The sequence below is a fragment of the Vombatus ursinus genome, unplaced genomic scaffold (assembly GCF_900497805.2).
Source record: "Vombatus ursinus unplaced genomic scaffold, bare-nosed wombat genome assembly UNPS02014809.1, whole genome shotgun sequence".
Taxonomy (NCBI): Eukaryota; Metazoa; Chordata; class Mammalia; order Diprotodontia; family Vombatidae; genus Vombatus; species Vombatus ursinus.
This window is the reverse complement of record NW_020954587.1, coordinates 19,149,505-19,166,047: the sequence shown is the minus strand read 5'-3', so window position 1 is coordinate 19,166,047 and position 16,543 is coordinate 19,149,505. Positions and strand designations below refer to the sequence as shown.

The window sequence follows — 16,543 nt, the reverse complement described above, 5'->3', positions numbered from 1 at the left end:
AGGTGATTCATGACAGGGATATGTATTCTCACCGGAAGTATTAACTCTTTGTGATGGAGGAGATCAAGTACAGAGTCCAAATTGGGAATTCCCTGTGGATAGTGGCATGCTATAAATCATCCTGTTTGTGGATGTCATTGTATTTCATAAAAGGTTCTGGTGGAGATCCTAGTCATTCAAAAGGTATGGCCCAGCCAGCCAGGCAGGAAAGACTAAATTGCAACATGTATTTCAAAGGATTCCTGTATAGAACTTGTCCATCAATATGTTGTCTCTGGGACAGACAGTACAGAGGCACAGTTAGTTGATCCCTGAGTTGAACTGGAGTAGAACAGGCTGCATTGCTTTTGAGAAGTTGGCAGAGTACCTTTACAGACCCCAACTTTACCCTAAAAGCAAAGGCCTGACTTTTTAATACTTATCCATTTATTGCTATATGTCAGTGAGGCATAGAATATACCTGCCTCTGAGGAATTAAAAATGAGTAGCAGACAGAGCACAATGGAAAGCCATATGGTGAATGTGATCAGGTTGCAACGTACTAATAATAAGGAATTTCTCGGGACACCCCCCCCCCCCCCCCCGGCCGGGAAAAAAGATAAAAGGAATAAAGGATGTACTTTAGTTTAAAAAAAAAATAGCCCTGGCTTTGTAATCAGGGGATCTGATTTCAAATTCTACCTTTCTCTCATCCTGCCCTTGTGATTTTAAGCAAATCATTTTACCTCCCTGAGCCTCAGTTTTCTCATCTGTAAGTTGAGGGGAGGTGGACTCGAAGGCCTCCCAAGTTCCCTTCCTGCTCTAAATCTATAATCAAGAAATTGTATAAAAAGAAGAAAAGATGGGCAAGAATAAGAGATGAGCTGTGGACAAGCTAACATATTCCATAATTGTACTTACTATGTCAGGAAAAAATGAGAAAGGCCTCCAACACAGAGGGCTAGGCCCTCTGAGGTGAACTGGGTTATTGACAGGAACTCTCCAGGATTGACCTATGAGAATGGATTGTGATTTTCATTATTAAAGGGAATCCCCTGAATCCTTGAGTTCAAAGATCCATTTGAGTATAGAGGGTAGTTAGTGGAATGTATAATTCTGATTATACTAATTATAGAATTCAGTCATGGGAAACAAAGGCTAACCATTGTATATATAATGAAGTACTTCTGGACTTAGAGCCAGACCTGTATAGACACAGGAGAGCTAACCAGACTTTTATCCGGCACTAAACCAGCTATGTGTACATAACTTTGGGCAAGTTTCCTAACCTCTGGCTCTCAGTTTGCTTCCTAGTAAACTGAGAAAATTAGATTCATTTATTTCTAAGTTTCTTTCCACTGGTCTGATTTTATGAATTGACACTATTTAGAATGGCACAGTAGATTAAAAAAACAAAACAAAACCCCAAAACATGGGATTTTATTAATTCTCTCTCTATTATCATTAGCCATCTTCAGTTAGTTAATTACTTTAAAAAAAGTTTTAAGTCATATTTTTTAATATGAATATGAGCTTTAGTGTCTGTTGCTCAATGAGAGAGGGTATTTTAAATTTAAGCAGCATTAACAATAATTTTGGGGGTGAATTGATTCATTTTCATTATTATAAAAGTCTCTAAACTGTCCCTGTCCCCTATCTCTTCCTTTTCTCTTCTGTAGCTCTTAAAATAATTTTCCAAAAAGATATGTTGACTAGACCAGGTCGTTTTCTTGCTCAAAAACCCTCAAGTGCTCCTTATATCCCACTTCTCTGTACCTTTGTACAGAACAGTTCTTATAGTGAAAATGCACTCCTTTTGAGAGCTCTTGGTTTTTTTTTTTTTGAAATCCCCTTCCTTCTAGTTTTAGCTTAAGTCTCTTTGATTAAACCTCCAAAATTTTTTGTCCTCTGAAACTTCCTCAGTTTTCCTCCTCCAGCAAAAGTGTATCTCCTGCCTCAGATTTTCTGAAGTAACTTACTATGTTTTGTTTTGTATGATGCTTATATGTGTATATATATCTTCCCCAGCCATATTAAAGGTATTCTCTCCTTTCCCATGTCCCCAACCTATTTGTGAACATTTTAGGTATTGTTAATTTTTATCTTTGTTTTCCTAGCATCTGGAACAGTGCTTTGATGACAGTAGAGCCTTAACAAATGTTTCTTGAAATATAATGAAATATCAGTGTGTAAGTTAAATACTGTTTCTGATTCGAGATCAACAAATTACTGGTTCTAATAAAAATGATTATATCGGTTTATATCTTTGTTTTTTTGTAATAAGAAAAAGATCTGTTTTTAAGAATTGGAAATCATCATAGTTTGTTGAACATAATGTCAATAATTAACCCAACAGTAGGAGATGCCTGTTAAACTTACCATTCTTTCAGAGTTATTATACTCAAACTTAACCAGATCTTTTGATTCCCAGTCCAGTGTTTTTGTTTTTCTTTTGTTTGTTTGTTTTTTTCGCCAATCTCCTTGCTTTGAAAATAAAGCTAATTGGAGAGGGGGTGGGGGAGGAGTTAATCAGGCATAGTACTTGCATTTTATGTCTCTTCCATCTCTGGTGTAAAGTATTATTCTTTCCTGGAGTGAGAAAGCCATTCTTATAAACTTGTCTTGACAGATAATCCTGCACAGTATTTTGTACATAGCGGTGAAAAAATCAAATTCTTTAATAAGTTTGTAAATGCAACCAAAAAAAGCATAATCTTGATTTTGTATATTTTTCATGGGATTAGAAAACATCACCTTTTCCATTGCGGTTCTGCTTTCATATTTTAGCATCTTTACACACCTCAGTGACTAATTGGGATTATTGTTGTGGGTGTTCCTTTTAGCAGTGTAAATTACAAATTCTCCCATAAAGGAGATCTAATGATTGCTGACAGTTTTTCTGGTTTTTTGATGTTATGTGAATACCAGTTGAATATTCAGGCTGTCAGTTATCCCACATTCTTACAGTGTTGGTAAACTACCACCCTTTCTAGTTCAATGTTAATGGATGATATATTTTATCTTATTTTCATTTTAATTTTTTTCAATCAAGGAAAATAAACTTTCTCTTGCTCCTACCTCCCTCCATACATAGAGAGTTATACCTTGTCCAACTATATGTTGTGAGAAATTAGATCTGTTCCTAATTTCTGCCAAACTGCCTTTCTGTTTGGGGTTTATCAAACATTAGACTCCTGTGTTCATTTGTTGCTGTTTATTGTGTACCTAATGTTTTTCCAGTGACTAAAATCTTGTTTCTTAATCACTATCAAATTATTTTGATGAGTACTGCTTTGTTTCTGGGCTTCCTTCATTTCTACTTTTTTTTTTTTTTTTAAAATTTCCCTCAAGATTCTTGACCTTTTTGTTCCTCCAAATAATTTTTTAATTATTTTTTTCCTACCTCTGTAAAGCAGTCTTTTAGTAGATTGGCACATAGTTGAAAATATAAACTTATATAAGTATTATGCTTTTTACTATATTGGCTTGGCATATGTATGAACAATTAATATTTCTCCAATTATTTAAATTTATCCTTTTTTGGTGTAAAATATTTTATAGTCATAATTACTTTATACTTTGTGTGTTTTTAAAAATACAAAAAGAATTTCTCCTTCTCTTCCATCTGGATTTTGTGGATAATCTTTAGAAATGCTGATTTTTTTGTGGATTTGTTTTATATCCTGCCATTTGGCTGCAGTTGATTATTTCAGCTGATATTTTAGTTGACTCTGTAGGGGTTCTCTTATGATTTTGACTCCTTTTTGCTTATGCCTATTTCCTTGATTTCTTTTTCTTGTCAACACTATAGTTAACATTTCTTGTATTTTATTAAATAGTAGTGTTAATAATCCTTGCTTTACTCTTGATCTTATTGGAAAGGCTTCTAGTTTTTCCCCATTCATATGATACTGGCTCTTGTTTTGGATATTATTAATCAAATTAAAGAAAGGTACATTTATTCCAGTTTGCTAGTATTTTTTTAAAAAAATGTATCTCTGCTTTTCTTCATTTCTTTGTGAGGATTTTGTGTGCTAATACATGGTTAATTTTTATAAAAATGCCATACATATTTAACAAATGTGAATTTTCCTTTTTATTTCTATCTCGTAATCTACAGGGGTCTATTGTATCTAATATTTCAAAAATTCTTTTCAGGTACTTCTTAATTTTTGATAAGCTTTATCTAGGACTGAAGAAATAGTACATTGTTATAGTTTTATTCATTGATTCTGTAATTCATTTAACTTTTACTATTCAGATGCTGCATCATAAATGTTATGTTTAGTATTGATATTAATTCATGGTTTATGCTACCTTTCAGCAAAATATAATTTCTTTATTTCTTTTTTAGTAAAAAATATTTTTGCTGTCGCCCTATCTGAGGTCGTGATTGCTCCCCTGCCTTTTTAATTTCAGCTGCAGCTTAATAGATTTTATTCTGTCCCTTTATTTTGAACTCTGCGAATCTTTGTGTTTTCAAGTGTGTTTTCTTGCAAATCGCATATTATTGGATTCTGGTTTTTGATCTATTCTGTCCTTTTCCCATTTTCTGATTGAGTTCATCCTATTTGTGTTCATAGTTGTACTTATTGCGTATTTCCTTCTATCATATTCTTTCAGGCCTTTTGCTTCTATCTCCCTTTTTTATAAAGAATAATGTGTTGAAAAAGGAGTATGTTTAGCATCAGTACTATAAGTTAAATGCAGTCTACTTCTGTTCTCCTACCCTTTTTCTTTTTCCCTTGCCCAGATCCCATCCATATATTCTTATCCTTCCTTTTTAACCCCCCTTTTGTGTAATTACAATTTGTTTTGCATATGCAGTGAACTAATATGTATTTTTCCTTCCTTAAACCAGATCAAATGATAGGTTCAAGTGTCTCTTGCTACCCCCACTGCGTTCTCCTTGTTTGTTTTGCTACTGATGCATCCTACTTATATAATTTTTCTGATCTTCCTTCCATCCTGCCATTCCCCTCCCCCCCAAACATATTTTCTCTTTTCTCTTTTAAGATCTTCAAAACATTAAAAAAGCTGTCTAGTTCTTATATTCCTTCTGTGAATAACTTGATGACATTAGAGTTCTCAGTGGGTATCAGCTCTGCTCTTTTTATTAGTAACAAATGGAAGTCCTTTGTGTTTTTGAGGTCCATTTTTCCCCTTTTAGGATTATACTTGGCTGTCTAGTGATTCTTGGTTGTTGACCTATATCTTTTGTCTTTCATATTGCAACATTCTAGGTTCCCTGTTCTTTTTATGTAGTGGCTGCTAAATCTTGTATGATCCTCAATCTGGTTCCTTAGTAGTTGAATTCTTTCTGGCTGTTGTAGTAATTTTTGTTTGACCTATACTGTGAATTTTCACTGTAATGTTCCTGAGGAGTTGTGTTATGTAGTTTCTTTCAGGAGGTGGCCAATGGATTCTTTATACTTTTATTTTGATATTTTATTTGATCTGGGCAGATTTCTCTTAATATTTTTTCTAGCTCTTCTCTCCCTTGTCTTCCCCCCGCCTCCGGCTTTTAATATTCCAATGATTCTTAAAATATCTTTCTTCAGTCTGGTTTCCAGGTCTGTTGTTTTTGCTGTGGCATACCTTATGTTTTCTTCTATTTTTTCAGTCTTTTAGTTTTATTTAAATATTTCTTGTTATCTCATGGAGTTATTAACTTCCATTTGGTCTATTATAATTTTCAATAAGTATATTGTTTGAATAAGGTTTTGTACCTCTTATGGCAAGTTATTAATTCTCTTTCCAATTATTTTTTCCAGAGCTCTCATTACAATAATTCTTTATTTAAATGAGATTCTTTTTTTGATTCTTACAGCCTATTTCCTGATTGTGCATTTTGTTAGGGCCATGCTTTGCATACTTCAGGGGGGATGGCTAAGCCAAGTTTATGTCCTTTTGGGTTCTTTGTGCTGCTTTCTTTTAGATTACTGAGTATTTTATTATTCCAGGTTCTCAGGGACAATTTAGCTCAGGCTGAGGACTAGTGTTGTTGAAGTAATTTGATCTAGGTCTTAGTCTGAGTGCTCCCTTTGGGTCTGAGCTCTGCAAGTTAATGACTTAGTTTGGATTTGAGCAGTACAATTTGCCCCTGCTTGGAGTTCTAGTAGACTATTATTCTACTCAGCCACTTTCAATGATCCAGAAAGCTTTGTTCCTAGAATCAGAATCCAAAACAAGGGCCTCTGTGACCACTCTTTGCCTTTGACTGCTGTGCTGAGGCATGGGTCTTCCCCTCGATTTGTGTTGTTTCTATGACCCAGCACTGGGTAGTGAGCACCTGCTTACTACATACTGTTAGACCTCTGGTGTGCAGCCACAGGTAGGCTCCCATTCAGGCCCTGTTCAGGGGATTACATGACTATTCCTAATGTCCTTAGACCTCATTGCCTTGCTAGGCTGACCTGGGCTATAAAAATGTTGCCCTCTGATTTTCTTTTCTTGGACTTCCTAGTTAGGAATCAGTGTGGCATGTTTTCGGAATCTTTGGCATAGTTAAAAAGGAGAATTTGACTGTAGTTCTTCCTGCTGTTCTGCCATCACCACTGCTCTCCTGAGGATGTTATTTAGTGCCTTTTCTTGTAGATAATTCATAATAAGTAATAAGCTTTAGCCTATTTAAATCCTTTGTTATGACAACTTTGGGTCATTTACTATTTTTAGATTCTTTGGAGACTTATTTCTTGAGTTATGACCCCATATTCTTGAGACATTATTTTTTATTTTTAATTAATTTTTAAACAACTTTTATGTCAGGTTGCTGTTTGGAATATTACGTTCTCCATTGTTGTTGTTCAATCGTATCCAACTCTTCATGACCCCATTTAGGGTTTTCTTTGCAAAGTTACTGGAATGGTTTGGCATTTCCTTTTCTGGCTAATTTTACAGATGAGTGAACTGCGAAGCAAACAGATTTATGTGACTTGCCCAAAGTCACATAGCTAGCAAGTGTCTGAGGCCAGTTTTTGACTTAGATTTTATTTTTCTGACTCCAGGTCAGGTTCTCTATCCACTGTCACCAGCTGCCCCAATATAACATTATATAATTTCCCAAATGCAATCTAGTCTGCTGTCTTCTGGGCCCCACTCATTGGCCATTAGTAATTCTTGTCTAATATACATGGACTGATGCAAGAAGATGTTCCTTATAATTCCTGCTTTTCCTTATAATTTTTAATTAACAATAGTATTTCCTTATAATTCGTATTCATTTGCTTTTTCCTGTTTGAATTGATGCCTGAAACAAATACTTTGCCAAAATTGCAGAATCTTTCTTTTAACCTATAAGATTGTATAAAATGTAGTATTTCCATATAGAAATAGGATTGCCAAATTTCACTATGTAAATGTACAAAAAAATGATGTGGTTAAATATAGAGATCTAGGTAATTGAAGGTTGGATAATGTACTGTATTATTATCAAAAAGTTGAAATGTATTTTACTTAATATTCAGTTACAAAACTATCCGTCTTTCTTCCATAGGACATTTTAAGAGTACTTGTTTCTAAGAAATTTCTAGAAATGTCACTTTAGTGATTTTTTTCCCCCCCACAAGAAACATTTGTAACAGTTATCACATGTTGGACAATTAATATTACAGATGTTTAACTTAGTAGAAGAAGAAAATGGTTAGAAATTCCTAAGTTATTGAAGGAAGTATCTTAGTACCCTAATAATGATTCTTAAGTCTGGTCATTTCAAGTTTTATATCCAAAAAAACTTAATGGTTTAATTATTTGATAACGTATAGATGTCTGATGTGAAATTTATCTCTTTTCTTTCAGTGCATTTGAAACGCCACTTTATGTTCCGAAACCATCTCTGCTTAGTTTTTGAAATGTTGTCTTATAATCTTTATGACTTGTTAAGGAACACAAATTTTCGAGGTGTCTCTTTGAACCTGACACGAAAATTTGCACAACAGATGTGCACTGCACTGCTTTTCCTTGCAACTCCAGAACTTAGTATCATTCACTGTGACCTCAAACCTGAGAATATTCTTCTCTGTAACCCTAAACGCAGCGCTATCAAGATTGTTGACTTTGGAAGTTCTTGTCAGCTGGGACAGAGGGTATGTATTGTTCTACCTTTCAATAATAGTAAGTAAATAAATAGTTTTAATAGGACTTGAACCTCAGGTAATTTATTTTTTTCCTTAGGAACACAAGATCTTTAAATACGGATTAAAAGTTTGATTACTTTGAAAAAATTTGGTCTTTTTAAAAGTATATCATGATTTAATCTCATAAAGGTCAGTAGTCTTCAAATGAAAGCCATTTTAGAAATAATAAAAGGCACTATACTTCATTTGTACTTAAGAAGTATTTTCAGACCCCTAATTTTGCAAAAAATCCCTTTCTGAAGTTAAAAGATGACATCAATAAATATTCTCAGTTTGATTGAAAAGACTTATTAGCAGTCCTTTCTACTAATATAAACATTATAATTGTTTGAAATTTGCTTATACACTCAAGCAGTAATTAATTGAGATTGAGAAAAATCTACTCTTTGTACTCCCTCATAAAAACAAAAATCAAATATCATTTTTTCACATGTATTTCCTAGAGGAAGGGCAAAAAAGTCAAAACAAAGACCATACTATGACCATGTTTTCAAAATAGGTCCTTCATTATATTTTTAGGGATTCCTTAGTGCCTAGGAGGTTTCCTTAGGCTCAATAACTGTGACATGAGGCATCCTACATAAGCATAAAAACAATATAAGGGAATTTTGAAAAAGTAAAATAAATTTATAAGATGTTACGTAAATAGAACTACTATAGAAACTATGTCAAAGGGTAATGTGAAATTGAATTAAATCATATTAAAAAGATTCACTCATTAAATCATCTCATCCTGGATGAAGGGTGTTGTAATGCCAAAGTACTAAGCAGAAGTGGCACTCTAGGGCAGCTAGGGGGTGCAGTGGGTAGAGCACTGGCCCAGGAGTCAGGAGGACCCAAGTTGAAATCCTGCTTCAGACACTTGACACTTGCTAGCTGTGTGATCCTGGGCAAGTCACTTAACTCCATTGCCTACCCCCCCCCCCCCCCCCAAAGTGGCACTCTATCTCCATCTACAAGTGGCACTTGTCCTGGGAGGGGAGATAAGCAGAATTCTGTTGGCATAAGGGAGGCATTATCTGGTGGCCACATTACTGTTTTGGGTTCCTTTGCTGACTCTGAGAGGATGGCCCATGGCTCTATTCTAATAAATGACCTTTTTAAGGAGTTTAGTCACAAAGGGCAGAAGAGTTATGATAGTGGGGGTAGAAGGATTAAATGGGGATTTTTTGAGGATGAGGGAGACTTGGGCATGTTTGTAGACAATAAGGACACATTCATTAGACAAGGAGAGATTGAAGATAAGTGATAGAGTGTGAAAGACAGAAGAGGCATTCTGTTAGAGGAAGTGGGACAGAATAGAATCATTTCTGTAGGTAGAGATTTCTTAGTAAGAAATATAAGGTCACTTTTCATGTGAAAGATAGTTGAAGGAAGATATAGTGGAAGAGAGCTTCTGAGTGATATGAGATGAGAAAGAGGAGAGAAGAGGGAGCTCATGATGAATGGCTTTAGGCAAGGTTCTCAGCTGAGAGGGTTGGGTTAGAGGGAACCCTGGGAGGTTTGAGGAGGGATGTTTTGGAAGAGCCGATGTGGAGAGTGCAATAATGAGTTGATCAGATATAAGTTGATAAGGGAAGTCAGAGATAGCATTGGAAAGTCAATAGATCATAGATAAAAGGATTTGTGAATTTTTGAACATGGTGGTAGTGCAATTATGGGTGATGTCAAGAGCAAGGGTATGATCATCTTTGTGGCTAAGGTGAATGGAGGAATAGGTCATGGGAAGTGCATAGGTTGAGGACCTAATTGATTGGGGTTTTTGGAGAAAAATCAGTATATCTGTCCCCAAGTATGAGAGAAAACGAGCCAGGTCCTGAATTTGTTGAGAAAGGAACAGTGATCTGAAGTTTGGTAGGTATCAGCTACCAAGATTTTGATTGAGTGATAGAGATAAGTAGCATGAACCTCAAAAAAGGAGAAGTTGCTGAGTAATAGAGGTCGAGGGGGAACCTGGAAATGGGACTGGGGAGCAAGGTGTATTCCAACTCCCTAATGTGACCAGTGAACCAAGGGGAATGAGTAAAAATGAAGCCAGTCATAGAAAGGGTGGCCAAGAAGGCTGTGTAATCATAAGGTACCAGATCTCAGTTGATAACCAAAATTCAGCCATTTCTTATTCTGATTTTTAAGTGTATCAGGATCCTTATCCCAACTCCTGATGAATCCCTCCAGGGCAAGGCTGTCGTGTTCTCCCTCAGTCTTCTAGGGAGGCTTCTTGTATCTGTCTTGATGGCCCCTTCCCTCTATCTTTTTCACCTTTGGAACCCTAATCATATCGATACAACTATTGTTACTGGAAAGAGCATGTCAACTTACGGTTCCTCATCCTGTCTCTTCCCAAACCAAAAAATGTATTGCAGAGGTTGGATGAGTTTTTAATGCCATCAGCATGAGCCACAATTACAATTTATTTTCCCCAATTTGAATTGTCAGTGATTAATACTCCAGTATCATTTAACTCATTAATGTCAAGTAGATTTTACAAAGGGATATTTACTGAAAAGTTACAGTAAGAACAGAAGTACAAATATTTCGTCTCCCATTACCTAAGGGCAAACTCTCCCCTATGTCTCTTTGTTCCCTGGGAAAAGTGGGCTCAAAGTTACACCAGCTCATAAAGCATTTGCCCTATCGAGTTCACTTGTGACTATGGCATAGGTGATAGAGTCCCTCTCTTTTTTTGCGACCTGGCATCTTTACTGCAAGAATATTCTACTGGTTGGCTGGTTTTCATTCATTTCTATCCTGAACTCTTACTCCATGACCTCAAACTCATTCTGTTAACCTTTTGATTTCTTTTTTGTTTTGGCAAGGCAATTGAGGTTAAGTGACTTGCCCAGGGTCACACAGCTAGAAAGTGTCAAGTGTCTGGTCTGAGATCAGATTTGAACTCAGATCCTCTTGACTCCAGGGCTGGTGCTCTATCCACTGTACCACCTAGCTACCTCTCTGTTAACCTTTTGAATCTCCTAGCATCATATCCTAGTTCCAAACTCCTTTATCTAAGAGCAGAAAAGAATAGATCCAGTAGAGACAGAAATAATGGCAAGGCCCTGTTTTTATGAACAACATAGCAACAGCCTGGTTCATAGGTGAAGCCCCTCTCCCTATGGAGGTTTATACCAGTCTTTACTGTCACTTGATTGCCACCCTACAGGAATGTGCCTTGGAGTAGATTTTCAAAGCCTAGAGGCACAAGGGTTGCTATTTTTTTGGAATGAATGAAAATGCATGTATTAAGCACTTTCTCTGTGCCACACGCACTTGGTATACAACTACAAAAGTGAGACAGTCCCTTCAGGAACTTATATTCTGAAGGGAGAGACAACACCTGTAGTATTTTGATTTGGGAAAAGACAAGATGGGAAGTAGAACCATGAGGGAGATAATTGACGTGCTCTTTCCAATAACAATAGCTCTATTGATAAGATAATGATTCTAGAGGTCAAAATGGAGGTGGGAAGGGGCCATCAGGGCAGAGAGTAACATCCAAACGCCTGAAAGTTGCATGGAGGGAGATGGTATGGAAGTGGAATATAAAGCATGCCTGAGGCCATCTCAATATATTGTGCCATGAGACATTCACTAATTTGGATAGCAGAGGCCTCAGGTCAAGAGTCCCAGAACAAAAGGGAACCAACAAAAGGGAGGTGCAGTTGCAGACCAGAAGACAAGAAAATGGCCAGAGGAAGAAAAAGGTGATTAGAGAAGTAGTAAACAAGAAGGAAGGAAACAGTTATGTCTAAAAAATTAATCCATATCATAGGGATTCACTAATAGTTCTTATATGTGAAACCAGCTTAAAGTGAGGTAGTAATATGAATTTAGATGTCATTTTACTTTGAGGGACTGTGAATTCCAGGGAACTTTTATGAAGAGCAAGGATCTAAACCCATTTTCTCTAATAGCTAATTCCATTTCTTTTCCCATAATGCTAAGTATTTATTAAGCACCTGCTGTGTGGAGCTGGGGGTACAAGTACAAAGAAGGAAACAGTACCTCATAAAATGCTTACATTGTAATGGTGGAGTCTAGTTCACATATACATATTTTCAGCATAGGTATAAAAGTATATACAAGATAGCTAAATATTGCCCCACTGCACTAATGCATATTCTCTCTGTCTGTGTCTCCCTCTCTCTCTCTGTCTCTGTCTCGTCTCTCTCTCTCACTCATTACTTGACCTGAAAGCAACTATGTTAAAAAAAAAAAAAAACTGCCTCATAAAGGCCTGTTATTCTTAATGTTTAATTAAAGGAAACTCTTGAGATACTGAAGCTAAAATGATTCTGGTTCTGTGTAGCTTTTCTAGCAGGCAGTTACTTACTTTGCTGTGGTACATATTCCATCTAATGATTAATGAAGACCTAAAAAACAGGGTCTGGAGTTGCTTTGTTGTAGCTCTATAATAATTCACACCACTTTTGGAAGCTGAATGAAGGATAGGGTACTTAGGATGTTTTACTTTTAGGAAAGAGTTTGCCTTTTTCTTTCTTTCTTTCTTTCTTTTTTTTTTTTAAAGGGTTAGGGTGTGATTAACCGAAAAGGATACATTTTAATTTGGGGCCTTACTTGGTGAACACCAAGTTTTAGCTCTGCTGTATAAAGTGAACTTTAGCCGTAACATTTAGCTTCCTATATCTTATAATGTAAGGTAAACAAAAGTTAAAGGAGTGTTCAGAGTTGTTTTTAAAGCACTTTTAGTGAAAAGAAAAGGTAAAAAAAGTAAAAGGTTAAAAAAAAGTAAAGGTAAAAAAAGGAAGAGTCTAATAGTTGTTATAAATTACTGAATCCTGTTTTAAGTCTTTCTGTAAATGTGTCCTTATAGGTCTTGCATATGTCAAGCATTACTGATATATAGAGGAAATAAATAACTGCCCCCCAACCCCAAGAAAAAAAAATAAAGCACTTTTGTTAAAAACTACATGTGAATTTTTAAAAATTTCTTAAACATTCAACTCTAAGTATCAGGTTATAATAGGGGTAGAGATAGAGTTATAAAAGGGCACCAGGGCAAATATAGAAATAATAAAAGAAGATCTTATCAAACCTTTGTAAAGCTAAATCAGAACAGGATTCATTAAATTTCGATCACATTTTATAGCCATCCATTTGACACTATATCCTAAAACATTAAATAATTATTGTGTATCAGGTTAACCAAGCAATTCCCATAGCTAATAATTCAGTTCATAAGTACTGGGGTCTTCTTTGCAAGGCTAATAGTTTATTTTAAAATTTTTTGCTTTGACAAATATTATATGAATAAACAAAAATACTTTTATTTCTAATGCCTATGCTGTACTAACTCTCGTAATCAGATATAAAATCTTCAACAATTATCCTTCAACACCTCCCTTCATTGCAGATTAAGGAACTGTGGGTTTGGAATGCTGCAAGTAACGTTTCACTTTTTCAGTATGTTAATTTTCTGAACTGTACTTTCTCTTTTTAAAAAAAAAACTTTTTTTGTTAAAATGATTTTCTAGGAAGGAGAAATGTAGTTTATATACAGATAAGATATTAAAAAATTTAAAACATCAAAAATATTTTTAATAAATCATTTTTCAAAACAAATGTAAATATAACTTATTAGAGGAATTAGCCAGTTATACTTAATTTTAACATTAGCCAATGCTCCTAGTAGCTTATTTATTACTTAGAATTGATACAGGTCAAGAAACTAAAAATTCCTTGAAACTTTTTTTTAATTATATTTCAGATATACCAGTATATCCAGAGTCGCTTTTATCGCTCTCCAGAGGTACTACTGGGAATGCCTTATGATCTTGCTATTGACATGTGGTCCCTTGGGTGTATTTTAGTTGAAATGCACACTGGAGAACCTCTTTTCAGTGGAGCCAATGAGGTGTGTAATTGATTTTTTTGCCTATTATCATTAGGACTTTTTTTTTGCCCCTCAGAGAAGTGTATACTACGTTGTTTAAGAAGGGATTTCATGACTTGCCATGTTGTTTAAATAACGTAATTGTTTAAATAGATCCTTTTATGTTCTCTTTTGTTTAATTTTGTTTTATCTTAACACAACAGTGAATTCAGAATTGTTAAATGTGAATATGAACATTTAAATTGGTTGGTAAAATAAATAATGACTGAAGCAATCAATTTGGTTTGAAATGTTTGAAAAGTATTATTTTATGAATTTTAGAGATATTAGGCATCATGACAGAGAACTTGAGTGAAGATAATGAGATGAGGTTGTGAATTTTGGGTAACATTTAAGAATGGATAAGTACTTTACAGTATGTTCTGGATTCTTGCCCAAATAAAGGAATTTATAAAATGGGCAACAAGAATCGTTTCATTGGACACTGAGTCATTTTGCCTTTCAGTATTCATGATGCATATACGCAAAATATCGTCATGAAAATAATTGTATTTTATGGGCCTATAGATGACGAAGAGTTTAATAGAGAAGTTTTGTAAAGAATTTGATGAGATTCTCTAAACCATCAACAGGCATTTATTAAGCACCAAAAACCAGCCCCTGCCCTTGATATGGCCTACATGGTCCAATAGGGGGAGGCAATATGCAAGCAACTTTGTATAAACAAAATAAAAACAGAATAAATAGGAAATAATAAACACAAGGAAATCACTAGAATTAAGTAGATTTGGAAACATATCTTGTAGATGAGGCATTGTAGCTGGCACTTCGTCTAAATCAGAAAGCAGGGATGAAAATGGAGACCATTATGTGCGTGAAAGACAGCAAATGAAAATTCCTGGAGTCAGGAGATTGAATGTTTTGTTTGAGGAATATCAAGGAGGCAAGCCTGTGGCACTGGATCACAGATTTGGGTGTGAGGGTGGGAGTGTAAGGTGTAAGAAAGACTAAAAAGAATGGGGTAGGGGCTGGTTTGAAGCTCTATTTGAATGGATTCTTATATTTGATGCTGGAAGTTGTTAGGGAGCCACTGAAATTTGTTGAGTAGGGAGGTGACATGATTAGACCTGTGCTTTAGGAAAATAACTTCCACATCAGTGGGTGATGAACTGGAGTGGGGAAGAGACTTGTGACAGGGAGACCAACCAGCAGGACAGGTGTGAGGAGATAAGGAACCGCCCCAGGGTGGGACAGTATCTGAGGAAAGGGGAGGGAGTGAGGTTATATTTGAGAGATATTGTGAAGATAAAATCTATTTGGCAGCAGATTGAATATGAGGGGAAGGGTGTTATAGTGAGGCCTTGAAGAAGACAACTAGGTTGTAAGCCTGGAGTACTGGATAATGGCCTTCACAACAGTAACAGGGAAGTTTGGAAGGGAGAAAGGGTTTTGAGGAAAGATAATGAGTTCAGTTCTGGACATGTTGAATTTGATGTCTACAGGATATCTCGTTTGATATGTCTTAATAGGTAGTTGGAGATACAAGACTGTAGGTTAGCAGAGGAGGTTAGGGTGAGATTAAGTAGATTTGAAGATGAGCATAGAGATGATAATTAAATCCATAAGTGATGATGTGATCACCAAGTAAAGAATATGAACAAAAAAAAGAGGGACAAGTTGCCCCCCTGAAAATGTTAAGAAAACATATTTGACATAATCTAACCTCAGAAGTAAGTTTTTCACTAATCTCTGGTTTGCCACATTAGTCACATAGGTATATGTGCTTATCAGAAGTATTTACCACTGTGGAGCACTTATACACAGTACAAATAGAAGAGAGATTTCCTGCATATGATGTCTGCTAGTACTCCTTTTTGTGGATAATCTAATTCTACCTACATTAAGGCCCAGAATACTACAGAACCTTTTCATTGATGTCTGTGACCACTCAAGAAATTCAACTAACATTCCTCAAAAGAACTAAATACAAGAAATATGCTTATTGTCCAGAGTGTGACATGCAGTTGGTGGTTGGGCATTCAGAACTTCAGTTTGAAACAGGTAATACAGATAGGCAGTAAGCTAGGTCTGTAGTTAAATTGGAGAAAAGGATTGTATTAGATTGTATTTTGGTATTTGTGTGGCATTTTCAAAAATCCCAAACTACTCTTTGTGCCACAAACCATCATCATCTTGGTACTTCATTAGCATTACCATCATCATCATCATCATCTCAATTTCTATGTTTTTCAGTGTGGTTCAGATAAAAATGATCCTGAGACAAGTCACTATTCTGATATTATTTATATTTAGTGTTTATCCTGTATACTGTTGTACTGATGGATAAAACAGCTATTTTTTTAAATTGAATAAAAGTATTGGGATGAAAATTCATCCTCTGTATGTATTCTTGGTGCATTGTTGTAATAATAACAATTATTATTATAGTAATTATTATTATCATTAGTATCATTATCTCACTTTGGTCTTTTTGATAGTACAGATAGGATTGGACTATGTGTTGTTACTACTACTACTACTACTACTACTACTACTACTACTACTACTACTACTACTA

The 16,543-nt window shown here is 35.4% G+C and overlaps 1 protein-coding gene across 4 annotated transcripts in view; it reads left to right on the top strand.

The window, feature by feature from the left end:
• DYRK1A (dual specificity tyrosine phosphorylation regulated kinase 1A) overlaps window positions 1–16,543 on the top strand; it is a 184,540-nt gene that overhangs the window by 157,409 nt on the left and 10,588 nt on the right. For all 4 annotated transcript variants that reach the window (XM_027875522.1, XM_027875520.1, XM_027875519.1 and 1 more), the window contains 2 exons: window positions 7,777–8,063; window positions 13,840–13,986. In XM_027875522.1, the coding sequence (XP_027731323.1) occupies window positions 7,777–8,063; window positions 13,840–13,986 (434 nt within the window). The remainder of the gene's footprint in view (window positions 1–7,776; window positions 8,064–13,839; window positions 13,987–16,543) is intronic.